The sequence below is a fragment of the Mesoplodon mirus genome, assembly GCF_964341445.2.
Source record: "Mesoplodon mirus genome assembly, chromosome: 14".
In the NCBI taxonomy this organism is placed as follows: Eukaryota; Metazoa; Chordata; class Mammalia; order Artiodactyla; family Ziphiidae; genus Mesoplodon; species Mesoplodon mirus.
The window spans coordinates 9135847-9162369 of record NC_138990.1 but is presented as its reverse complement, the minus strand read 5'-3'; the positions used below and the strand labels follow the sequence as shown (position 1 = coordinate 9162369).

The 26523-nt window shown below is 36.6% G+C and overlaps 1 protein-coding gene across 1 annotated transcript in view; it reads right to left on the bottom strand.

Moving 5' to 3' along the window:
• The window catches only part of DNAH6 (dynein axonemal heavy chain 6), a 273547-nt gene that overhangs the window by 204350 nt on the left and 42674 nt on the right, over window positions 1–26523 (bottom strand). The window contains exons 8-14 of the mRNA XM_082642773.1: window positions 26143–26260; window positions 22450–22618; window positions 20144–20260; window positions 16112–16312; window positions 7544–7664; window positions 3879–4030; window positions 2021–2173 (exon numbers count right to left, since the gene is read on the bottom strand). Coding sequence (XP_082498899.1) covers window positions 2021–2173; window positions 3879–4030; window positions 7544–7664; window positions 16112–16312; window positions 20144–20260; window positions 22450–22618; window positions 26143–26260 — 1031 coding nt within the window. The remainder of the gene's footprint in view (window positions 1–2020; window positions 2174–3878; window positions 4031–7543; window positions 7665–16111; window positions 16313–20143; window positions 20261–22449; window positions 22619–26142; window positions 26261–26523) is intronic.

Sequence of the window (26523 nt, the reverse complement as noted above, 5' to 3'; positions counted from 1 at the left end):
ATGCCTACCTGAATAGATGGACTTTAGGACAAAGCTTAAATGTCCCAACCTCCGCAAAGCCTTCTGTAACTCATAGGCATGACTGCACCCTCCCTCTGCTCCACCACCACCCTGCGCACAACAGTATCTTGTACCTATATCCATTGTATGAGTTATCTGCTGTCATTCTAGACTCTGAGGTCCTTGAAAGCAGGTTTACTCATTGTTGTCATCCTTGCATCCTGCTAAGTGAGTGCTTACAACTTTTTTGGAACTAATGGATTAGGTTCCAAAGAAAAGCTGTCTGTGTGTGCAGAGCATTTTCCTAAGAGAGGCTGCTTCCTCAACACACCACCCAGCCATGAACAGACAACCTTATGGAGATGGGACACAGTCTGTGTTTCTGCATGGCACATCGACTCTCCTGTTCTGGAACCAGAGAGAGAGCAGTCTACCCCCTGCTACATGATCCTTCCTTCCATAGTTTATACAACAGGATCAGGGTAGGGGTGGGGGCTGAATCCATTCATTAAACATTTAGAATTGATATCAGAAGAGAGATTCTCTCTCTTGGTGGGTGGCTAGACTTGCAACATGTGACCTGGGAGGTGCTGGTGGCCACGTTTGTTGCTGCTGCTGAAACAGCAGGAGCAACGTGTTTGCAGAGGTAAAGGAGCAAAGCAGACCCTAAGAGAGATGCAGAGAGGAGAGGTGGAGAGAAGACCACCTGGGTTTCCCACAGCCTTCTTATTCCCGGCTCTGGTAAGTTCCTAAGCCTAGTCACATTCTTGGTGTGGGTGTGGGTGGGGTGTGTTCCATGGAATATTCCTTCCTCCTTAAATAGGGTCCACGTTTTGTCCTAAGGTAGGACAAAAAACCTCAACTGGGTTTTGGTTATTTGACAAAGAGTCTTTCTGACTGCAGATAATAATAAATGCTGGGCATCTTTAGTCTCCTGGGATGATGTATAAGTAGACTTGAGGGAAAACCACAATCATCTTGAGATGATTTGAGAAGACGTTGTTTCTTGAAATGAGAAACAAAATTTTTACTTTTATAGGTACATGAAATAGCCTTTACTATTAATTCTGTTAACAATATATAACATTATCCAACAGATTATCCAGTTGTTAATGACTTATTTCACATTTCAGTTTGTATTTTTAAAATTTGTAACATATCTTCAATTTCCAGATATTTAAGAAAATGATTTAACTCTATTTTAAATGCCAACTGGTGTGACTGAAAAACCTGACTATTGAAACTAAATGCTAGATTGCATGCCACAGGGGAAAGATGGGAGGAGGAAACCAAGTTTCCGGAGAGAGAGAAATAAGGGAGACAAAGGAGTGAGTGAGTGTGTGTGTGTGTGTGTGTGTGAGAGAGAGAGACAGAGAGAGAGAGAGACAGAGAGAGAGGGAGGGAGGGAGAGAGCGGACCCCAGCATTTGTGTTCCTTGAGTCCCCGTATTTGCTGTCTTCCTGTCCCGCCTCCCTGTTTAAGCTAAAGTTGGGTTTCTTTTATTCCTAATTGGAAGGTTCCTGGCTATTATGAAAATATAGGTTAAGAAGGATCAAGGCTTCCATTATGACTAATACCAAGTTTACAATTCTATTGTCATCTACCACAAATAAGAATTGCAATAAACTGGGGTTGAGAGCATTGGCTTTGAGGTCAGAGACCCAAGTGTAAATTCCGGCTCCAGTACAAAAAGCTCTGTGATCTTGGACAGCATAACCTAGTTTGGTCCCTGTTTCCTCATCTGTAGAATGAGAATAAAAATTCTTTATACTTCTTAAGTTTTTGCAATGATCAAAAATGTAATGTATGTAGAAAACAGTGCATTCCCGGCTAGTAGTACGGGTTTGATCAATGTTAGCTGTCATTACTACTGTGATGTAAGGCATATACTTCAATTGCCTGAAAGTGTTTTTGATATTCTGACAGCTGTTTCCTGACCTTTAGTCCCTCAATTTCTCTTACTTGCCTTCCTTACTCACCACAAGATCTGGAATAGTGAGTTATGTAAGAATCAACTCACCCTTTCTTGAATTTCATCAAGAAATACTAAGTTGTTAACATATTCTATGGTGGTAGTTGGGACAAATTCAAGTTTATATTCTGCATCTTGTGCCTCAGAGACAAGGGCATCCACTTTTTTCTTGCTTAGACGAGGAAGCATATAATTTAGCACCTAGGAAAGAAAAAGGAACTGTGAATCATAACTACTTGAGTATTTCCATTTTATTATATATTTTAGATAAATTCTAGTTGAATGGCTGTTAAGTCGGCAGGTATTGGAAGCAGCAGTATATGTGAAGGGGCTGGGTTTTTTTCACATTGAACCAATAGGAAGGGCTAATTTTGAAGATAATTTGTAGAACAAGCTGGATTGCACAACTTATTAAAAAGTTTGCCTAAATGCTCTGATCTTTTGTAAGTGCCCTTTCTGCTACTTTGCTCTGTATAGTGAACATTGTGGTGCCCTCCCCAGCATCAACTTCACTTCTTTCCTTTTGGGTGGTAGTAATGTGGTTTGGAGGAAACTGATCTCCCCTTTAGAAATAAAGACAGAGTCTGATCGGTCATAAGGCAAATATGAACATGGCTTCCTTTGGCTAATGTGATCGGATTAGGGCAAACCTCTGACCTTAGCTGATCCAATTAAGTAGAAACATGAGACTTTTGTTTAAGGCTGAGAGATCTCTCATGTTCTCTCTCTCTGGACATGAACAAGGAAATAATTAGCCTATGGAGCTTTTGACAGCCATTTGAGAAATGTGAAGGCATGTGAGCTTTAGGTTGAAGCTGGCACATCAGAAGGCTTGATATAGAGAATGAAAAGAATCAGGTCCTCAGTAACACTACTGAGTCAGTAGATTACACCTCCCTGATGCCCATCCAGCCTCTGGACTTTTTAGATGCATAACCCATACATTTTCTGATTGCTGAAGCCAGTTTGAGTTGAGTGTTCTTTGGCTTGGTATATAGTAGTGCTCATAGTGCTTAGAAATGTTTGCTGAAATTGAATTCTATATATTTTTTCTTTTGCAACAGATGAAGCAGCAAAGCTCTAGAAGAAAGCCCAATGCCATACAATGAATTAGTGACAGAATAGATACTAGCACTCAGACCTGCAGCCTTTTAGACAGGACTCTGTCTTCTTTCATCTGCATGAGGGGTCAGCAGAAATTTTCTATAAGGGCCGAATAGTAAATATTTTAGATTTTCAGGACATACGGTCTCTGTCACAACTACTCAGCTCTGACCTTGTAGTGAGAAAGCAACCATAGGCAATACATAAGCCAACTGTCATGGGTGTGTTCTAGTAAAACCGTATGTACACAACAGGTGGCAGGCTGGACTGGTCCTGTGGGTTGTAGTTTGACAATCTCTGTTCTACACCATTGTCTCTCTGGAGGTATTTGACAGTATATATGACTCTAAAGGAGACCTGAAAGATATGGCAGAAGCAATCAAATTTCCTCAGCTCTACAACTCACCAAAATATAATCAGATCTTTAGGGACAGTTTCAGATCAGGAAATGATCTCCTAAACGTGATCTCAGTATCCTAGAATCAACCAGCATTCCCACTAGGATCCTGAGCTGTTACAGTGGTGTCTCTTCTGTAGGAAGTCTTGAAATGCTCCAACAAAGGAAAAAGGAATGGGTTTAAGAGGCTAGTCTGAGGGCTGCTGTCTCCTCACCTGAAAGCTGACTGTGCTTGGGACAGAAAGAAGAATATGGGACTTTTCCTAGAAATTAAGGATGCACAATAGACTAACGTTAATTTTAAATATTTGCAATACTGGAAAATAAAGATAGGTTATTTGCAAGAGAAAAATCAAAAAATAGTTTTAGAGACCATAATTTAACATTTTCTTAGTTCATAGTTACCTCCAAGCATCGCAAAGGTGATGGAATTAGTTTTTCTTTTAGTTGCTTAGTGTCAATGAGCAGCAATCCTACATTCCTGGTGCGTCTTAGAGCTACTGCGTCCTTGTGCTGTCTGTGATATTTTTCCAGTTGTTCACTAAAGAACTTAACATCTAGGTAAAGTAATTCACATAAAGCATAAAACACATGTATTAGATTTTAAAGGATCATTATAAAGATATATTAAAAATCATTGCATTAATAAATTTACATACATATTTATAATGTATTATCCATATGTAGAGGACCTTGTGTAACTTTAAAATGTTAATTCATAGTGCTTTATATTTTATTCTTGAAACTAATATTTAATAATGTAAATATGTTCTCTGGCTCCTGTTAAGAATGTCACATGAAAATAACTTGTAATTGTATTAGAGGATCTGGTTTAGAATGGATTAGATTCTAGAGTCAGGTTGGTTTGAAGTTGGCTTAATCTAAGGGTTCTCCCACGTGGTACCTCAAAGTAAGCATTCATCGAGGCTAAGGCTTTGTCAATTTGTGTCCACTACATATTGCAGTTGAATTTTGATAATATTCCCATCACCATTTTCTCCCTTTTCCGAACCAGTGGAAGTCTGATTATCTTGAATACACTTGTATCATACTCTTGGTCAAAAACAGCTCTTACTAATACACATATAATACTAAACTACTTCACTCATCTTTCAAAATCCTGTACCTCTCGGTCTTTAAATATTTAGTTAACTTTATTTCCAATTACTCTCTCTGCTTGAGTCAGATTGATTTCCTTACTGCCTCTTGTTTTCCTTCTCTAACCCTCCCCTCTACCATCCCAAAGAGAAAAGGGTGTTGATTCTTGCCTTTATTCATATCATCTTCTCTCCTGGATACAAGGGAGAGTTTGACACAGTATAAAGAACACATCAGGGACTTCCCTGGTAGCGCAGGGGTTAAGACTCCTCGCTCCCAATGCAGGGGGCCTGGGTTCAATCCCTGGTCAGGGAACTAGATCCCAAATATATGCCACAACTAAGAGTTCACATGCCACAGCTAAAGAGCCCATGAGCCACAACTAAGACCCGGTGCAACCAAATAAATAAATAAAATAAAATAAATATTTTTTAAAAAAGAACAAATCAGACAAAGTGTTAGAAGATCTAGGCTCAAGTCTTTAACCCATCTGTGGCTTTGAGTAAGTTAGTTGATCTTTCTGAGCTTCGGCTTCCTCATGATACAAAAAAGGGATGACAATTATCTGTCCTACTCATTTCAGAAGGTTTTGATGTGTGTATATTTGAGAACTGACAAAATAAGTATATCAAATGATCTGAGAAGACTTCTGGTAAGGAAACCTGTATAATGTTGTTTGGTCAAGTATTTTCCAAACTTATTTGAACACAGAGTCTTTTTCATTTTTCATGGTATCATGTAATATCCTTCAGAACAGTGGTTCAAGGAAAACTAGCTTGGGATACACCAATTTGGTCCAATACTTTCATTTTATACATGAAGAAATTTAGATCATTCGAGGTTAAATGACTTGGCCATGGTCATATGTAGCGGTGTTCAAAGGGAAACAAAAGAGTAAAGCTGATAGAAGAGTTCTCTCTTTGTGAGCTAGAGGAGAGGTGGTTTGTACAATAGTTAAGCACACAAACTTTCAAGTCAGAGAAAACAATTTCTAAACCACTAACTAGCTGTGTAAACTTGAAGTTACCTTATCTCTATATATTTTCATTTCCTTATTTGTAAAATGAGAATACTCGCCTCAGAATTATGAGGATTAGATGAGATGCCTGAAAATCACTTAGCATAGTATCTGTCATAAGTGCTCAGGAAGTATAGAAATTATTAGTAAACACTGACATTTATAGAAATTCAGGGGTGAGATATGGCTGATTAGTTCAGGAAGCCAGAGTTTGTCCCCTGATCATCTTCTGGGGCTAGACAGAGGTCAGTGTGGCTAAAAGTTTGGTTAAACAGACATTTGTCAAGTGTAAGTGTCTATAATATGTGCTAGGCAGTGTTAGAATAGTTTGAGGGAATATGATAACAGGCAAGGCATGGTATCCAAGGGGCAAAGCTACATTCTATTAACCTCTGGCTAACAGTTGTGTTTGAGGTTTAGGAAGTACCAGGAAGTTCCTAAAAAAGGAGGAACACAACGTTTAGGAGTCCAGACCAATGTACTCCAGAGTCCCAGAAAACAAACAGCTAATACCTATGAGACCTTGGTTCCAGGATTGGATAGAATTGACAAGCCAAGGCAGGACTAGAAGAAGGGAAACCTGTGAGCTTGGTGGTCTCATCCAGATGGGTGGTTGGTGATGAAGTAAAGTTATCCAATGTGAGGAACATGGTAACAGGATACTAGGAGGCCTTGGCTCAAGGTTATGAGTAGAAGATCTAGGGGATTAGAATGAATTATTTGGATTAGGTCTACTCCATGTGCTGAAATGCCAGGTTCCATGCCTTACTGCCACCCTGGTTCCATTGTGTCCCTGTCAGTTCCCTTCAGTTCAACACATACTAAGTCTCAGTGTGACGGTGTTGGTGAAGAACAGTAGAAATGAACTTGTCTAATTTTGTTTTCTAAAGTAAGACCCCGCTTTGGTTTCTTGAGAAAGTCAGTGTCTTGATAAAAAGGGTCTGTTTCAGATTTTAAAAACTAAGGGACATAACAAGTGAATATAGTGCCTGCTCTTGGACTAGATACTGGGTCAAACTAGCTGCAAACTGCTTTATTTGTGGGATTCTGAATAGGGACTAAATGTTGATGTTAAGGAATTGTTGGTTTTTTTACTAGGTGTGATAATATTAATTTGGTTCTGTAGGAACATGTTTTTTAAAGATGAATATTGAAATATTTCATTTAGGGATGGCATGTCTAATTTACTTTAAAATACTTCAGCATAATAAAAAGAATGGGTTGAAACAAAAGCATAAAAATTTACAGAATAAATCAGTGTTGCTTTGTGAGGCAAAGTATCAGAGTAATCACTTTTGTGCATAAGAAAATAAAGGAATAAAGCCAGTTCATGAAATAAAAAAAGAATATGAATGATATGTTTCACATTTTTAAATGGTAATAATGAATAATATATACTTAATTTTTGTAAACATTTGGGAACTTTCTTGCCTGAAATTTCACTTGGGTATTGTATTTTATTTCCTTTTGTTGAAGATAACAAGTTTAATAAAATAATTTCCCTTCGGATCTGATTTCATGACTAAGAGTTGTGGATTCATACCCACCAGGTTACAATATGGCCACAGAAATAGAGTAACTTGAATTTCTGAGACACATGGTACACTATGTAAACATTTTTTAAAGGAATCTGAGAGGTAAACATTCCTTTTGACTCCTTCCCATGTAAAGGCTATATAACCTTAGCACTGGTACAACTTGATACTAAAAGATAAGATTTTGGGGAGGAATTCCTTCCCATAATATTCTGAAATAAAACAGTAACAGTAAACCTATAGAAAAAAAGTGGTTCTACAGCAAATAATCTAGAAATGAATAAATTCTTGCATTTTGTCAGGCCAACGCTTTGGGGCTACCATTTCTGTCACCACACACCACCAAACAGAAACGTAGACAATGATAAACCTTGATATACCTGTTAAACATAATTAGTAAGGACAAACAGAAAACTTACCAGGTTCTTGAAGTTTAAGAGCTTGTAAATCAAGACTTTCATTTTCCTTGTAGAATATCTGAAACTTTTCAAATGTAGTTGCATATAATTGAGCAGATTCAAATGCTGCCTGTATGGTTTCCTAAATGTTATAAAAAAACAGACAAAACTATATTTTTCCTGAGCAGAATTCAATTCAATAAAACTGAACAAACACAGATGCCTTCTCTGTGCCCAACACTATGCTTTGACCTGAGGATACGTAAGTGAGGAAAGATACCATCCTGGATGACAAGAAGCAATTAATGGATTCTCTTATGAAACTAAAAAAAAAACCAAAAAACACTTTCAAATCTGATTTTCAAAGAATTGTTCCTTATGATTGAAAGGAGGCACACCTGTAATTTTTTTAGCTTCATGGTGAACTTATACATCACTAGTAAATATATGGCAAGAGACAATGTCTATTTATTTTCCAAACTGCAAGTTTTATATCTTGGTTAGTGTTTTTGAGCAAAGGCAAAACCATTTAGCATATTTACAAAATTACTTGCCTAATCTCATCATTAAGTTCTCTGTGCTGTCAAGTCTCCTATTCCAAAATGTCTTTGCAATTTGCCCTAATAAAATCCTTTCCTTCCCCTCACTTAACCTTGGCTCCAACCTCCACTTCCCCACAAAGTTTTTCCTACAATACCCATGTCAATACATGTTATCATAGTTCAATGCCTATGAACAGCAGTTAGGATCAGTTTGTTGTTGGTCTTGGTCCATTATTCCCTGGCTGCACTCAATTGCCTTCCCTTACATTTCCTACCGAGACTTCTTGCAAATGACTGCAATTTGTCCCAGGGAAAACTAGAGATGATCAATGGAATTGCTCATTCCCAACACATCAGTGCTAGGGTAATGCTTTATGGATTCGGACTCTTGCTTTAGGGATAGTGGGTAGCAGTAGAAAGTTTCATTACAAACAATAGCACACACCCTGGATGGCTTAGTTACTTGTTCATTTATTTCCTTTCAATAGGTTCTTATGTAATCTTCCAGAATGTTTCTGCTGTTTATTTCTTTACATTAAAAATTGAGGGGAAGAAACTATGTCAAAGTATGTCTCCTTTGAGAAGATGTGCTACATATATACAATGGACTATTACTCAGCCATAAAAAGTAATGAAATAGTGCCATTTGCAGAGACATGGATGGACCTAGAGACTGTCATACAGAGTGAAGTAAATCAGAAAAAGAAAAACAAATATCATATAATATTGCTTATATGTGGAATCAAGAAAAATGGTAGAGATGAACTTATGTGCAAAGCAGAAATAGAGTCACAGATGTAGAGAACAAACTTATGGTTACCAAGGGGGGAAGGGGCAGTGGAATGAATTGGAAGATTGGGACTGACATACGTACAGTATGATGTATAAAATAGATAACTAATGTGAACCTACTGCATAGCACAGGGAACTCTACTTAATGCTCTGGGGTGACCTAAATGGGAAGGAAATCTACAAAAGTGTGGATATATGTATACATATAACTGATTCACTTTGCTGTATAGCAGAAACTAACACAACGTTTTAAAGCAACTATACTCCAATAAAAATTAATAATAAAAAAGAACATCCTTTTCCCCACAGCAAAAAAAAAAAAGTATATCTCCTTTGAGCAGATTTAATAGTCTCTGATACATGATCATGCAGGTATTAGAAACACAACAGGAGGCCTGTAAATGGAAATCTCCACCAACATGTTCAAAATATGATTTTAAACCTCACAGGAAATTTGCTGGAATAGTACAAAGAATTCCATATATCACCACTGAAATTCCCTAAATTTTAACAATATATCACATTTGTGTTATCATTCTCTTTCTCTCTATATATTATTTTACCCTGAACCATTTGGAAGAAAGTTGCAGACACAGACATTTTTACCACTAAATATTTCAGGGTTTATTTAATAAACACAAGGATATTTTCTTATAGAACCATAGTATAATGACCTAAATCAGGAAATTAGCATTGATATTAATACTATTATCAATTACAGATCTTATACAAATTTGGCCATTTGTCCCAATAATGTCTTTCATAACAAAATAAAAAACCTTTTTTTCCTGGGCCACTTTCCTATCCAGGATCATGTATTGTACCTTGTATCGTATCATGTATTTCTTGTATTGTATCTTGTCACATCTCTGCAGTGTCCTTTAATCTGAACAATTTCTCAATCTTTGACTTTCGTGACCTTTAACATTTTTGAAAAGTATCTCCTGTGTGTGTATGTTATACTTCCTATTGCTTACATTCAGTTATACGTTTTTGGCAATAATGCTACATAAGTGATGTATGTTCTCTGTGAATAGTGTCAAAAGGCACAGAATGTTGATTTGTCCCATTACTGGTGATGTTAACATGTTAGTTAAGGTGGTGTCTGTGAGGTTTCGTTACTGCAAACTTACTATTTTCTCTCTTTAAATCAATAAATATTGTATGCAGAAATGCTTTGAGACAATATCCTTTTCCTCATCGTATCTTTGCATACTCGTTTTAGTATGAATTAGAGATTCTTGCCTATTTCTATAGCGGTGATTTTTCTTTATGTTTTCCTTCTACGTTTACTAATTGGCATTTTACTGTAAGGAAGAGCTTTCCATTCTCACTCCATTCATTCATTCACAAAATGGACTCACTTATTCTCATTTTATTCAAAGACTGTTATAATCATTACTTATTTTAATGGTCAAATTGTCCCAGGGAGACCCTTCAAGTTGGCTTTTTAATTTTTTCTGCATGTCGCCATTACCCCTTAGGCACCTTCTTATTTTTTGGTTCAACAGTATGCTCTGGGCTGCTCTTGTATGTTCCCTACCCCAGGTTTTGAATAAGCCATTTCTCCAAAGAGATTTGGTTCCTTTTGATTTGGAATGATATATAGAAAACAATGTGTGGACACCAAATATGCTCATTGTTATTAGGATGCCACTGCTTCTAGGCCATCTCAGCAAGCAGATCTAGGATACACACAAACACCCCACATAAATACATATATACACAAAACCCTATACATAGTACTGTTTCTGTCGATCAATTAAAGATCATGAGTTCATAACTCCAGTTCCAATATAACACCATTCTGGCTTTTCCTCTTCCATATTTGGATGAGGATGAGTAACCTCATTTCATTATCCACAAATATTTAGCTATTTGCTCAACTCCAGAATACACAGAAAGTCATTTCAGAATTGCTAACACACTAATACCACTATGAAAAACAGACTAAGTGGAATTCAATATTTATTATAGTTATAGTGGTCTTTAGCTTAAGGGTATATGGGCAAAGTAGTGTGTTTAAAAGTTACTTGGTTTAGTTTTTTTCCCTTCCTTGCAGTGTGGTTATGTTATTCATTTGAAATATAGTCTAGTTCTTTTGTTTTCATTGTATTCTATTTTAGGGTTTTTTTCCCCATTCTTATTGATTTTTAAGTGCTATATTAAAAAGTATACTCAGAACTAAGTGTGACTCTTCCCTTATTTTCTACTCTATATCCACCATCCTGTCTACACCATTCCCACTGTCTCCTCTAGGTAACAAATTTCCTTAGTTTCTGGTTTATCTCTTCTCCCTCCCTATTTTCTGACATAAAAAGTACCACACTATAGATATTCTTTTCTACTTCGCTTTTTTTCACCTAACAACGTATCCTGGAAATCACTCCATATTAGTTGGTAGATATTTTCCATATTATTTTGTTCAGCTGCATAGTCCTCCTCTGTGAAAATGTACCATAGTTCATCCTATGTATTTTGGGAGTTTCTGATATTTTATAAAAATAATAACGTTAACAAAATCTAGTGCATATGTACTTTTCTATTGTTGGGCATGCATCTTCTGGGTACATATTTAAAGGTGGAATTGCTGGATCAAATGGTAAATACATAACATGTAGTTTTGTTATATATTGTAAAATTCTCCATCATTTGCGTTCTCAAATGCAAAGTGTGAAGAGAATTTGTTTATCATAGGCTAGCCAATGGAATGTTTTGTCATACTTTTGAATTTTGCTAATCTGATAGTTGAGACATGCTACCTCAATTTTGTTTCTATTTGCATTTCTCTTATAAGTGAGGTAGAATATGTTTTCATGTGTCTAGGTTCTTGTTTTTGGTGAGTTTTCTATCATATGTTTCGACCATTTTCCTACCTAGTTTTGGTCTCCTCCCTGCTCCCCATTGGCAAGAGTTCTTCATGTATAAAAATATTAGCCCTTAGCTGTGATTTATATGCTGCAAATAGATTCTCCCAATTTGTAATTGTATTTTTACTTTGCTTATATATTTTTTGCCTTGCAAAGTTTTAAAAAACTTTATGCCATCAAATTTATCAATTTTTGCCATTATTGCATCTGGATTTTGAGTCATAGCTAGATAACCTTTCTTTATGAACAAGATTATAGAAGAATTCACCCATGTTTTCTTCTAGAACTTGTATGATTTAAATAAATTTTTAGATCTCTGATCCAGTTATTTTTATATACAATGTAAGATATGTATCTAACTTTAACTTTGTCCCAAAGGTTAATCAGTTATCTCAACACTATTTATGAAAAGTCCAAATACATCTCAGTGATTTGAAATACCATGTTTTTTATTTAATAAATTTTCATGTGTACTTAGGTGTATTTCTGGATTTTCTATTCTGTTCCACTGGTCTGATAGCCAATATCACAATCTTTTAGTTATAGAGTTTATATTTAATACTTGGTAAGAATAATACCCCAAATAGTTTTTCTTTTTTAGGGTTTTCCTAGCTTCTATGCATGTCTATTATTACATATAGGCTTTACTATAAACTTATGCTCTATGATAAAGCTTATTAGTATTTTTATTGGCATTGTGTTAAATTTATAGATTAACCTAGGGAGAACAGATATCTATTATGTTGAGTCATTCCATCTAAGAATATTTCTTTAAGTCTATTTTTGTGTCTTCCAGAAGCCTTTAAGAAAACTTAAAAAGATATCCTTATATAGGTTTTTAAAAACATTTCTTATTAGGTTTATTCCTAAATATTATACATTACCTGCTTTGTTGTTACTACAATGAAGTTTTTTCCACCAAGCATTTTCAGTATTCTAGAACAATTTATGTGCTATTGTGAATATCTGGTCTTTGGAGAGTTGATAAAATTCCCTTGTTGAAACCATCTGGGCCTGGTGCTTTTTACGAGGTATTTCTTTGATAACTTCCTCTATTTCTTCTGTGGAGATTGGTAAGCTTTCTATTTTTAATGTGGTTGATTTAGATTACCATGTTTCCCTAAGAATACTATCTATTTAATCTAGGTTTTCAAATTTATTTGGATAAATGTCTGCAAGGTAATCCCTCATTTTTTTTTCTGTTTAAATGGTTATTTCCTTGTTATTTGTCATTGATTATGTTAGTTAGGACTTCTATACCCTTATTTATTTTTTTCCTATTTGACCTGCCTTATGATGAGAGTTGCACGTTAAAGTCTTCTACTCACAGTGTTTCTATTTATGTTCCATTTGTGTCTCATTGCATCTCTTTGCCTTTTGCAAGTGTTTCCTGTATATATACTTGTTGCATAGAAATTTATAGCTCTGACTCATAGGATCACAAATCTTGCTTTCTTATCGTTTACATTTGTCTCTATACCACTGAGCACCACTTCATTTTCAGTCTTTCTAAAGAAAGACTAAATGTCCCCTACCAGGGTGGTATATTTGTTACAAATGATGAGCCTACATTGACACATCATAATCACCCAAAATCCATTGTTTACATTATGGTTCACTCTTGGTATGGAACATTCTATGGGTCTGGACAAATATATAATGATATTTATCCATCATTATGGAATTATACAGAGTGTTTTCACTGTCCTAAAAATCAGTGTTTTGCCTCTTCACTCCCCCACCCTCAACCCCCTGGTAACCACTGACCAGGAAGCAAAAACCTCCATGTTTTTGCCTTTTTCAGAATGTCATATAGCTGGAATCATACAGTATCCCCATTACACATATGTTACACCTTTTGAAGTTGTCCTACAGTTCTTGGATAGTCTGTTCTGTTTTTTTTTTCAGTCTTTGTTCTCTTTGCTTTTTGGTTTTTAGGACTCTATTGATATATTCTGTGGCTCAGAGATTCTTTCCTCAGCTGTGTCTAGTCTACTAACAAGCTCATCAAAGGCATTATTCATTTCTGTTATGTTTTGTTTTGTTTTTTACCTCTAGCACTTCTTTTTGGTTCTTTCTTAGGATTTCCGTCTCTCTGCTTACATTGCCCATCTGTTGTTGCATGCTGTTTATCTTATCCATTGGAGCCCTTAGCATATTAATCATAGTTGTTTTAAACTCTGGGTCTGATATTTCCAATATCCCTGCCATGTCTGTGTCTGATACTTGCTCTGTATTCTAAATTTTTCCCCTTATTAATGTGCCTTGTAACTTTTTTTTTGATAATTGGACATGATGTATTTGGTAAAAGGAACTGCTGTTAATAGGTCCTTAGGAAGCAGATGGTATGTGTCAGGGGAGGGGATATATTCTATAGTCCTTTGATTAGGTCTCAGTTTTTTAGTGAGCCAATGCCTCTGAACTGCGAACTTCATAAATATTTCTCACTTTTTTTTTTCTCTCTCCTTAGGTGGGACAGATGGCTAGAGTGGGCTGGAGTTGCGTATTTCCCCTCCCCCAGGTAAGTTAGGATCAGATAATACACTAGCAAATTAGGCTCTGGTTAACTAGTTTCCTCTGAGGGTAGGCCTTGTTGAGAAGAGGGTGCTCCGACATATTTCAAATTATTCCTTTTCCCCTTTCCCTGCTGGAAGCATGAGAGAATTTTTCTCTAATATTTACTGTGAGAATCTGGTTGAGTTCTTGCAGGTAAATTTCATAATAGTGTAGGGGTTTCCTATAACTGGGCCCCTGGAGTTTTTAACTGTCAGAGTTGTTCACACTGAGCCTCCAGCAATTCATCAATTACAGTTCAGGTTTTCCTGTCTGGCACTTGTTCTCACTGAGGTTTCTGCTCATAGTCTCTGCTCTCAGAAGCCATGACTCCCTGTTTTCATCTCTCTGTCTCTCCATTCTTGAGGGCTGTGGTTTCCCCTGTGTCCTCCCCTCTATTACAGATCCTATAGCAGTCTGTTCAGTCAGTGTGTTCAGCGTTTTACTTGTTAGAATAGAATGGCAACTTCCAAGCTCCTTACATGTGGATCCAGAAATAGGAAGATCAGTCCTTTTGCCAAGTTATCTCTTGGTTGGATGAAACTCATCCCAATTTCCTAAAAAATCCTGATCAGCACCAAAACCCCTAGGCCCTTGTCTTTTTAAAACTATTTTTCTATAGCCTTGATATTTGAAGGACTAACTTGGTTAGATAAAAATTATTGATTTGCATTGTCTGCTCTTGAGTTTCATTAAAAAATGCCATTCCATCATTGCCTTTCTTTATACATTGTTTTTGAGAAGCCTGATGCTAGTCTAATTCTCTTACTTTTGTAAGTTATTTTCATTGTGCTGTGAGACCTGGAGGAATTTTTCTTTAGCTTTAAAAGCTAATAGTTTTAAAAGGATGTATCTCAGAGTTGATTGTCCTAGGTCAATTTTCCAAGGCACTCTGTGGGCCCTTTCAATATATAGATTCACATTTTCTTTCTTGGACTATAGTTATGTGTTTGTTCTACCCTTTGTTTTGTTTTTCTCCTTCAGACACTCCAATTATACATATGTTATTTCTTCTTTGCCTGTTTTCTATTTCAATTATTTTCTCTCTGACCATTTTTACTTCTATCTCTAGCTTATTTTCATTCTCCTGATTGTTTTCCTGCCTTTACACTCATTATTACATTTTCATTTCAGGTTATTCTCTCCAGCATGATGCAATTTAGTCTTGATTTCTGAGATAATTTTGTCTTTTTAAAAAAATTCCATTTTTATTTTAAAGTTTGAATTTTTTTGATTTAATGTTGAGGCTATTTACTTTAGTTTATAGTGCAGCTTTTGTTTCATGTTTTTTGGGAGAGAAGAGAAGGAATATTTTAATCTTCACTTTCTATTTTCTCCTTATAGTACCTTCTCAGGTATTTAATATATTTTAATTTCTTCAGCTCATGGATTTGAGTGATTTACAAAATTTATAATTCAAGGGCATTCTCTTTTGTCAGTAGAGCAATGTGTAGATTATTTTATTTTAGTTTTTGGTTGTGGGGAAAGAGTGGGTTGTATTCTGGTTTTCTGGTTCTTTTTGTCTTGCAGGGCCTTAAATTTTCACCAGTTGCTCTATTTTCCCTGTAGCACCCAATGTTCAGATAATGTCTCTTCCTCCTTTTTAACCTTATTCCCCCCCAAAAAAAAGTGATACCATTTTGAAAAGCTTGTACTTTTAAGTCTCTTTCTTATAATCAGTGCTCTAATCTACCAGGACTTAAAAAAAATCACTTTAGCATTTAGAGATTAAGTAGCATTTAATCTAAAGATAAGACAGGAAGAAAATATGTTACCAAGTTTCTTAAAAATAAAAAATATTATAAAAATAGTTTTAGTAAAAGAAAGTATACCTTAATTTGAAAGATAATTGTGTGAAAATTCTTATCATCATCAAATACTGCTGATAAGCTTGGACCAAATCCACAAGTTTTTTCTTCCAATTTGTTGTTAATGTAAGGGCTGGTAAAAGCATCAAAATATGAATCAGGCACAAGATTAGGAACTGATAACACAGTGTTTTGGAAATGATTAATTGCGCCTGAAATACCATCCTGTTGGAGAGAAAAGCACAAACATAAATGTAGACACACACATGGTTATATTTATAAAAAGTTTTGAATTTTCTAAACTGCTAAAATAAATAAGAATAACTCATTCAACAATGACAGGTACTGCATTGACTCTGAATATATGACAAATTAGAAGACACAGCCCCTGTCTTCAGGAAATATGTTTTCTAATTGAAAGAGAGGTAGATAAGCAAAAAGTTGCAACACATTAAGATGAATATATTACATTCATTTGAAACATGAACAAAACACAGAAAAGTCATAAGGGAATGAAGGCCAAAGTATGCCTAAGAGAATCAGGGAAAGTTCAAAAGGTGGGTTAAAAGTTAATATTCTTTGAGCAGTAATTTCCATCCTAGATATCAATCCTAAGAGAAAAAATTAGATATGTAAACAATGATTCATGTGGAAGGGCACTCACTGAAGCATTAATTATAATAAAAATTAATTAGAAAAATACCTTAGTGTTCAAAAATAGAAGAATGGTTAAGTTATGGTATATTTATATGAATGGAAATTAGGCATCTCTTCAAAGATTGATTAATGACATGGGAAAAAGCTTATAATATAATCTTAAGTTAAAGAAAAGAGCAGGATGAAACTGGTGTATAACATCACATTTTTAAAATGTATGTGTAAACTCTCATGGTAAGTTAGGTGTGCTGGTATATCAGTATGTACTAAAACAAGATTGGAAAAAAAGTATAAAAATGTTAAAAGGTTGTTTCTATTTCTGACACATGGTATTACAGATGATTTTAATAATCTTTATCTATGTTTTTCAAGTTTGATGAGCACGAATTAATTTATAATTTATAATAATATATATCTAAATGATATAAAGGTACTTCTTGAGAAGAGTCTTAAAAGACGAGCAGGAGCTTGTCAAGTATACAAGATGGGAGTACAGTCCTTGTAAGTCATTATATGTGAGAGGCCCAAGGGGGGCTGGCAGGTCTGGGTGCTGGAGCATAAGTGTCAGTGTGGAAAAATGCAGTCATGATGCAGTCGGCCCCTTCTTGAAAGGCCCTGTGAGTGATGTTGGGTTCCAGTGTTAGCCAGTGGTCTGGCATTCCCCAGATTGTGATCATGGACTACCCTGAGTTAAAAGGGTCCCAATGTCACATAAGTTTGGGAAGAAATCTCAGGTTAAACAGGATTTTCCATATTTTTTAATATGCAAATGCATATCACAAACCCTTTTCTCCTAGAATGCCTATCAACATCTCACAGAGCATCCTATAGACAATGAAGAAATTTAATTTTAAGTGACATGATCAGATTTGCATATGAAATAATCTTGCAGTCAGCAATGTAGAAAATGGACTAGAAGGAAGAGGGGCAGGCAGGTCAGATGAGACTATCACAGCAGGCCAGGTAAGAGGTGATGAGGTTCTCATTGAGGGGAGGTGTAACTAAGGTCAACACACAGGACTCGCTGCCTTGATCTCAAAGAGGTAAGGGAGGATCTAGGTTGACTCCTGGATTGCTGGTTTGGGCATGTGGATACTGCCTTTCATTGAAATGGAGATATGGAATGAGGAGCAAGTTTTGGAAGAAGTTGATAAGTTCAATTTATTTTGGTGAGTTGGAGTGAATTGTGGAGATTTCCAGATGACTCCAATTCTGAAGTCTAGAATAAAAGTACACGATGGAAATATTTATTTAAAGTCACCATTCTAGAAGTGGTAGTTGGAACAACAGGCAGACACAAGCCCCCAGTGGAACATAAAAAATGTGAAGAGGAGGGAGCCTTTCAGGATCGCAACAGTCAAAGGTCAGACAAAAAAAGTGACTCCAAAATAGAGTACTGAAAAGGAAAAAATGTTGGCACAGGAGTAAAACCATGAGAAATTAAACCAAGGGGGAGTCTGTTTCCAGAGGCGGGAGCAGTAAATAGAGTCATATGCCACGGGAGGTCTATCAAACACAATAGGAAAGAAACGAACTGGAAAATGTATGTTGGATCAATTATTAGGAAACCATAGTTAACCCAAGAAAGAACAATGTCAGATGTCAAGATTTAGGTATATAATTTTCCTTTAGACAAAGCTGTATGTGTGTATGTGTGCTTGAAATGTTAAGACTAATGACCAAAATAAGAGTGAGAAAAAATAGAAAATTCATGAGTGATCCACTCATGGCAGTTTATACTGCCCTTGGCTAATTTGGGATTACATGAAGCAAAATTTTATGTGTGGTGTGAACACATGAACATGCTTGGCCTATGACTTCATGGGTAGGAATTAAAAACACCCTTGTGGGGAGTTGGACCCTACAACAGGAAATACGGAGAATGTTAAGGCTTTCAAGGCTTGTCACTTGGGGCTTAAGGAGAATAACCAGCTTCCTGCTGGAGAGAGCTTTCTTGCATCATCTGCTGCACAGAAACCTCTGCCTTCCACGTGAAGGCCAAGAGCCTTCTGGCCCAGAAGGGACATGAGAGCCCAGTGCCTCTCTGAGTGGGAGCTCCTGAACGAAGGTCCAACCACAGGGAACTCAGCAGTCTGCTTGTCCTTGTAAATAACCTAAAATAGCCTGATGATCTGATAAATTATGGAGTCATAGACTGCTGGAAGAGGAAGCAACCTTAAAACTCATCTGCCACCTCATCTCACAGATGCATAAACTGAACCCCAGAGAGGTAAGTGGTTTCCCCATAGGAGTAAAGTCAAGACTAGACTAGAGATTCTGAGTCAAGACTAGAATCTAGAGATCCTGGCTACTAGTACTTCTGTACCACAATACACAGCTAAGGGCAGAAAATATAGACTCTGATTGGTTTATTAATCTATGCCTGTACCCAAGCGGGGAAGGCAGAACTCTAAGATGGCTCCCAAGATCCCCTCTCCCTGGTTTACATGCCCTGTATAATTCCCTCCTCTTGAGTATGGGGGGATCTGCGAGTGTGATGGGATGCCACAGCCATGATTATGTTATATTACAGGGAAAGCTGAAGGGACTTTGCAGATATAATTAGGTTGACTTTGAGTTAGTCCAAAAGGTGATTATCCAGGGTAGACCTGTCTGAATCAAGTGAAAGCCCTTAAAAGAGGGATTGGGCCCTTCTCAAAGGATATTCTCCAGCTGGTCTTGAAGAATCAAACACCCATATTGTAAACTGCTTATAGAGTTGGCCACATGAACTATAGGAACTATAGGTGGTTCCTAGGATCTAAGGGTTGTGCCCACTGGACTTCCCTCAAGAAACCAGGGACTTCAATCCCATAGCTGCTTAGAGATGAATTTTTTCAACAACCTGAGGGAACTTGGAAGTGGATCCTTCTCCATTCAAGCCTCTAAGGAGACCTCAGCCCAGACAATACCCGAAGGGCAGCCTGCATGGAGAGGCCCTGAAGCGGAGAAGAAGCTAAGCAGTGCCCAGATCTCTGACCCACGAGACTGAAGTAATAAATGGCTGTTGCTATAAGCTGCCAAATAGGTGGTAATTTGCTGCACAGCAGTAGATACCAAAACAACACTCAGATGCAACATACTTTAAAAGATTTCAAAAATGGTACTTACAACACAGTGATTTCTTGGAGGGATGCCTCTAGTCAATTTTACATTTTGTATAGCATATGTTTTCTTGGTGGTGTACCCTACTAAGCCCCTAGTCTGTCTCAAGTTAAAGAAAATATGCTAAACTTTAATGCAGATGCCATGCCGTGTGCAGAACAATGCTTTGTCTTTTCCTTACGATCATTTTGGAGAAGGGACAATAGCAACCCTGCCAATCATGTGACAGTAGAACAGTTGCTTCATTTTCCAAAAAGGTATTTATACATGGATGTTATATGAGGAAACACATACCAGAAAATCTTCCAAAGGAGGCTCAAAGAGCAGTGACTGGACTGTCAAAATCAGTTCTGTGACAAACATGGGAATGAGAGATTCATCTTCTTCCTGCTTCTCAAACACGGGGGCCCCCTGAAATGAACACTTCTGCAGTGTTATAAAGATATAAGTACCAAGGTCTAAAATAAAAAAAAACGCTGTATTACAGAAGGCACATAAACTTAAGCTTACACAATTAGCTGATGTTATAATGTTGGCATGTCTTTCAAAGAATACTACCATAGAAATTAAAAAATAAAGGCAAATATGGAAAGACTACATGACAGTGTAAAACTTCTCTCCTTGTAAAAACACTATCAACAAAGTGGAAAGGCAAACAACAAACTGGAAAAATATATCAGTAATGTATATAGTAATGCAGATAGAAGGTTGGTTATATTTAAATACAAATATACTTGATATAGTCAATAGAAATATATACTAATAACATCATAATTGATATTAAGTAGAAAGATATTTAAATAGAAGAATGGGCAAAGGGCATAATCTGACATTTTTTAAAGGAAATATCAATCAACATCCTCCTCCTTCTCTTCCTCAAGATATTAATAGTTTATTCAGTAACATTTATTGAGTATTTACTGTGTGCCAGGCAGTGCTAACTATTCATGTAAATCCCACACCAATCATATGTAGCAGGTATCATTTTTATTCCCATGAGAAAACTATGATCTGGAGAAGGTAAGACATTTCATCAAGGACACACTGGTTTGTAAGTGGCAGATCAGAACTGACACCCAGGTCTTTCTCATCATGAGACCTATCCTCTTATCCCTGTACTGTGGTGGCAGTTAAAGGAATATAACTTTTAAAGGTAGTGACATATTACTTTACATCCATCAGATGGACAAAGATTGAAATAAATGATAATATCTAGTGTGCATATGGCCAAAGGCTCCTTCTCAAACATTTCTAGGAAGATTGTAAAATGACACAAAACTTTCTAGAAAGTTATGCATCAGTTTCAAAAGCCTTAACAAGTGAGCATATTTCTGATCCAACAATTCCACATCTAGGAATTTCTTCTATGGGGAAGAATCAGAGATGTATGAAAAATGTATAGGCAAAGATATTCTTTGCAGCATTATTTGGACTAGTGAGAAAGTGATCAATAATAGAAAATTATTTACAAGATGTATAATACATTTTTATGTGAGAATGTTATATGGAAAAAATACATATTGACTTGGGAGATTTTTCATAATACATTGCTAAGTGGAAAAAGTAGGTGATAAAGCAGAAAGTAAAGTATGATTCTTTTCTTTCCCCCTTGGAAATAGTTAACTTGGTATAGCAGAGGATGCTTTCCTTTGTATACTTCTGTGTTTTTCAAATTTTCTGCACTTAACATACATTACTTTTATAATTAGAAAGATAAATGTTACTTTCAAAATGTGGTAGTATTGAGGAAAAAAAGGAATTGAGAATAGGGAAGGAGAGAAAGTAATGAAAAGGAGTATGCAGTTAAAATTAAACTTTTGGAGAGAAGGAAAACTATGGCAAAGAGTGACAGGCCTTGAAACTGCATATTGGGTATCCTGGGGGGATGCAGAGATATGAAGGTAGGAAGCTTGATGAAACCAGATATGCATGTTTTGCTAAGTTTTTAGGTATGTGTCATGGCTGGAGCTGGGGAAAAGCTTACTGGGTTATCAGATAAGCTATGTTAGAATGCACAAATTTGTACTATTTAATCTCAAATATCTCACATTACTCTGTGTTTCTAAGATCAACATCCTCCTAAGAGGTTATGCACTGAAAGCACAAAGGTTTGTTCCCATGATTTGCTCCTTCTCGCCTCTAAACCATTGTTTATCTCTTTCATTTATACCACCTTCCCTGCTTCTCTCTGCCAGTTCATGCTCACGATGACCCCTGGACTGTAAGCTTCTTGGGGGCAAGTATTCTATCTATGCTTTTCATCACTGTGTACCTAATACCAAGCATAGGGATTGGTACATAGTAGATACTTAAGGAATATTTATTGAGTGAACACATGAGGAACCTTTAGCAAGTGCCTGTGAGAGAGACTGCAATATTCAGCACAATGGATGCTTTCTCTGCTATTAGATACTTGCTGATATGCTGATTTTCATTCTGTCATTTCATGTGTGTATGGTAGACTCTGATTATACTGTGAAATCCTCTAAGCATTTCTCCTATTTTTCCAGTACACAGAAAATAGCATAATTCACAGTGCATAGTAAGCACTCCTCAATAAATGTTGACCAATGAATTTTCTTAATTGTGTCTGAATATACCTTTTTATCAGCGACTTCAGGCTTCTCTTCTGTAATCCATTTCTGAATGACATCTGCTGAAGGTGTCCGTTTTAACTTGTCAGTGAGATAATTCAAAAGGGAGCTAGCAGAATTTACTGTTAGGACGTGCATTGTGTTCTCAATTAGATAGTCATTTAGACGAATAAAGCTTGAAAAGAAAAAAAAATACTACCCTCAGAATGGGAGAAAATATTTGCAAATGAAGCAACTGACAAAGGATCAATCTCCAAAATATACAAGCAGATCAATATCAAAACAAACAACCCAATCCAAAAATGGGCAGAAGACCTAAATAGACATTTCTCCAAAGAAGACATACAGATGGCCAACAAACACATGAAAGGATGCTCAACATCACTAATCACTAGAGAAATGCAAATCAAAACTACAATGAGGTATCACCTCACATCAGTCAGAATGGCCATCATCAAAAAGTCTACAAACAATAAATGCTGGAGAGGGTGTGGAGAAAAGGGAATACTCTTGCACTGTTGGTGGGAATGTAAATTGATACAGCCACTACGGAGAACAGTATGGAGGTTCCTTAAAAAACTAAAAATAGAGCTACCATACAACCCAGCAATCCCACTACTGGGCATATACCCGGAGAAAACCACAATTCAAAAAGAGTCATGTACACTATTGTTCATTGCAGCACTATTTACAATAGCCAGGACATGAAAGCAACCTAAATGCCCACTGACAGACAAATGGATAAAGAAGATGTGGCATATATATACAATGGAATATTACTCAGCCATAAAAAGAAACAAAATTGAGTTATTTGTCGTGAGGTGGATGGACCTCGAGTCTGTCATACAAAGTGAAGTAAGCCAGAAAGAGAAAAACAAACACCATATACATATATATGGAATCTAACAAACAAATGAAGAAAAGGTTCTGAAGAACTTAGAGGCAGGACAGGAATAAAGACACAGCCGTAGAGAATGGACTTGAGGCCACGGGGAGGGGGAAGGGTAAGCTGGGACGAAGTGAGAGAGTGGCATGGACATATATACACTACCAAATGTAAAATAGATAGCTAGTGGGAAGCAGCCACATAGCACAGGAAGATCAGCTCAGTGCTTTGTGACCACCTAGAGGGGTGGGATAGGGAGGATGGGAGGGAGACGCAAGAGGGAGGGGATATGGGGATGTATGTATACATATAGCTGATTCACTTTGTGATACAGCAGAAACTAACACACAATTATAAAGCAATTATACTCCAATAAAGATGTAAAAAAAAAAAGATTAGGGATGGTGGTGGGGGAAGGAGTGGGTGTGACTATAAAGGGGTAGCATGAGGGAAATATTTACAGTGATAGAATAGTTTTGTATCTTGATTGTGGTGGTAGTTACACAAATCTACACATGTGATAAAATGATACACTGTACACCATACAATGTCAATCTTCTGGTTTTTATATTGTATTTATAGTTATGTAAGATGTAACCACTGAGGGAAACTAAGTGAAGAGTACACAGGACCTCTCTGCACTTTGCAATTTCTTGCAAATCTATGATTATCTCAAAATTAAAAAAAAAATCAAACTGCCAGAGTTCAAATACAGGCTTTACTCTCCCTGTATGAACTTGGGCTTATTTAACTAATCTGTGCATCGTTTTGTCATCTGTAAAATGAGGACAACAGCATCCACCAAGTTATGGCAAGAAACAAAGAAAATAATACCTAAAAAAGGATGAACTCCTGATATGGAATGTGGATGAATCTCAAAAGCATGCTAAGTAAAAGACACAAGAGACTATATATTATATAGATCTGTTCATATGACATTTTGGAAAAGGCAAACACTATAGGGAAAGAAATCAAATCTTGGTTGCCTAGAGCTGGATATAAAGACAGGGGACTGAACACGTCTCTGAGTAATGCCTTTTGGTATAGTTTTGACTTTTGAAGTCATCCTGATATTCTACATCTTCAGTAACATAAAAGTAAACCAACAAGGATGGGGGAAAACAACATTAAACTAAATGCAAACAAACCAAATCAATCCAATTAACTGTATTTCAAATGTCCAACATAACCAAACTGGGCAGGGCAGAGAGTAATCCAAATACTTTCACTATATGCTCTCAGTCTAGGGGTAAAAACAGCAAACAAATCCTAACTGTTTTTAGTAGGTAAATCCAAATTGAGGAGCATCTGAAAAAACAACTGGCCTGTATTCTTCAAAAATCTCACTACCATGAAAGACAAAGAAAAGCTAAAAAGTGTTGGTTAAGGAGATTAGAGACATGACAACTACATGATCTTGCACTGTATCATTTCTTGGAGAGAAAAAAAAATGTCTTAAAGGACATTATTGGAACAGTTGACAAAAGTGAAATAATGTAACTGTAGATTAAAGTATTGAAATATAAAAAAAAGAAAAACAATACTGCTTCAGTTTTCTATACTTACTACCTACTTTTGAAAGTGGCTCTAATGAAAATATTTAAAATTTTAAATATCATAATTTCTCTTTGACCTTCCATTTATATTACAATATCAGAGATTAATTGTCCAGAACAGTTGTTCTTAGACATTCTTCACTTTAAAACACTAATATACTCAAACATATAGCATCAATTTAGCTAGGCATTCTAACCATTCAGTAGAATATTTAATGAGCAATATAGTTATGAAAAAAAGCACATAGCTCATTAGGGGCCATAAGATTTTTTTAAAAGATGCTTTAAAGAAGAAATCAGTAAATATATATCTGTGACTTACATTCCAATGGTAATAAAATCTTTGCTATTGAATAAATATTGTTTGAGAGCAATTGCTAACCCAAAGATGAAAATTTAATGTTTCCCTACTTGAGTGCTTAGAATGTAAACTGAGTCAGCAAGGTATTTGAAATAACTTTTTATGCTGCTTAAGTGGAGCCTGAGTGGTCTCTAGCCTATGATAGTGGCCTCAGGACTGCTTCACTGCCTTCTGTTGCAATACAGACATTATTACCAGATTATCTCACATATAAACTGGGGCACAATTAAGATTTATTAAATGGTTGTAAAATGTGGACCAAGTTAGTGAGCACGGAGTAACAGTCATCAATGTTTTCTAGTGCCACATACAACTCTTCCGATAATGTTTGGTGATTTTGTTTGCAAGAGTTAGTTGCAGTGATGAGGTTTTAGAATGACGTGGAATCCAAACTCTGTGACAAGGGCAAGACCCAGTTGGGTAAGCAGGTGGAAGGTCCTGGTGAGATCCCGGAAGGTGGACTTTCTTCCCTGGTCTCCCCGTGGCAACCTGCCTTAGGAAGAGGGTGGAACTTTGTGTGGCTACGCAGCTGCCTGTAGCTCTTTAGGGACCAGACAGGTGGAGAAGACCCTCCAGATCCACTCAAGGAGGCCCACAAATCTCTGTGTGCCTGACTTCTCCTTACTACAGCCTGCCTAGTGCTCCTGACTGGGCTAGAGGGAAACAAAGCCTTAGTGATCAAAGAGGAGATCTTGGCCTTGGACATTCTCTCCACCTTCTCTGGCTGCTTTGCTAGTTGGCAGCTGGAAGGGCAGGCTTCTGGAGCCTACATTCAGGTTACTGTGTCCTCCAAATCCCTTATCACTAGTGAATCCTGTGATGATGGCTTTAACTTTAATGAAACTTGAGAAGGATGAATGCTCTAGTTTTTCGTGAAAGAAATAATAACAATTTACCATGTTAGCCTCATGCAGTGATTCCTTTTGCTGGCCTGCTCTGTGTATGTCATTTTCTTGGAGTCTCCAGAAGTAGCCAACTCAATGAGACTTCCACTTTCTGGCATTTTACAGTGACCTAAGAACAACAGAAGACACAAAGACAAGAATTCTTGTGTAAAAACTCCATTTCTTTCAATATGGATTAAGAGACAAGTAAAATTCAAAAATGACAAAATGCTTTGGTTCATGAGCTATTTCAGACTTCAGAAAACAGCCCAGTTATCCAAACAAATTCCACATCAAAGGATTTCAACTTAACAAAAGACTAGACAGCTTACTAACATCTTCTTTAACAGGATCTGATCTCTGTCCCATGCCACCTCTTTCCAGGAACACATT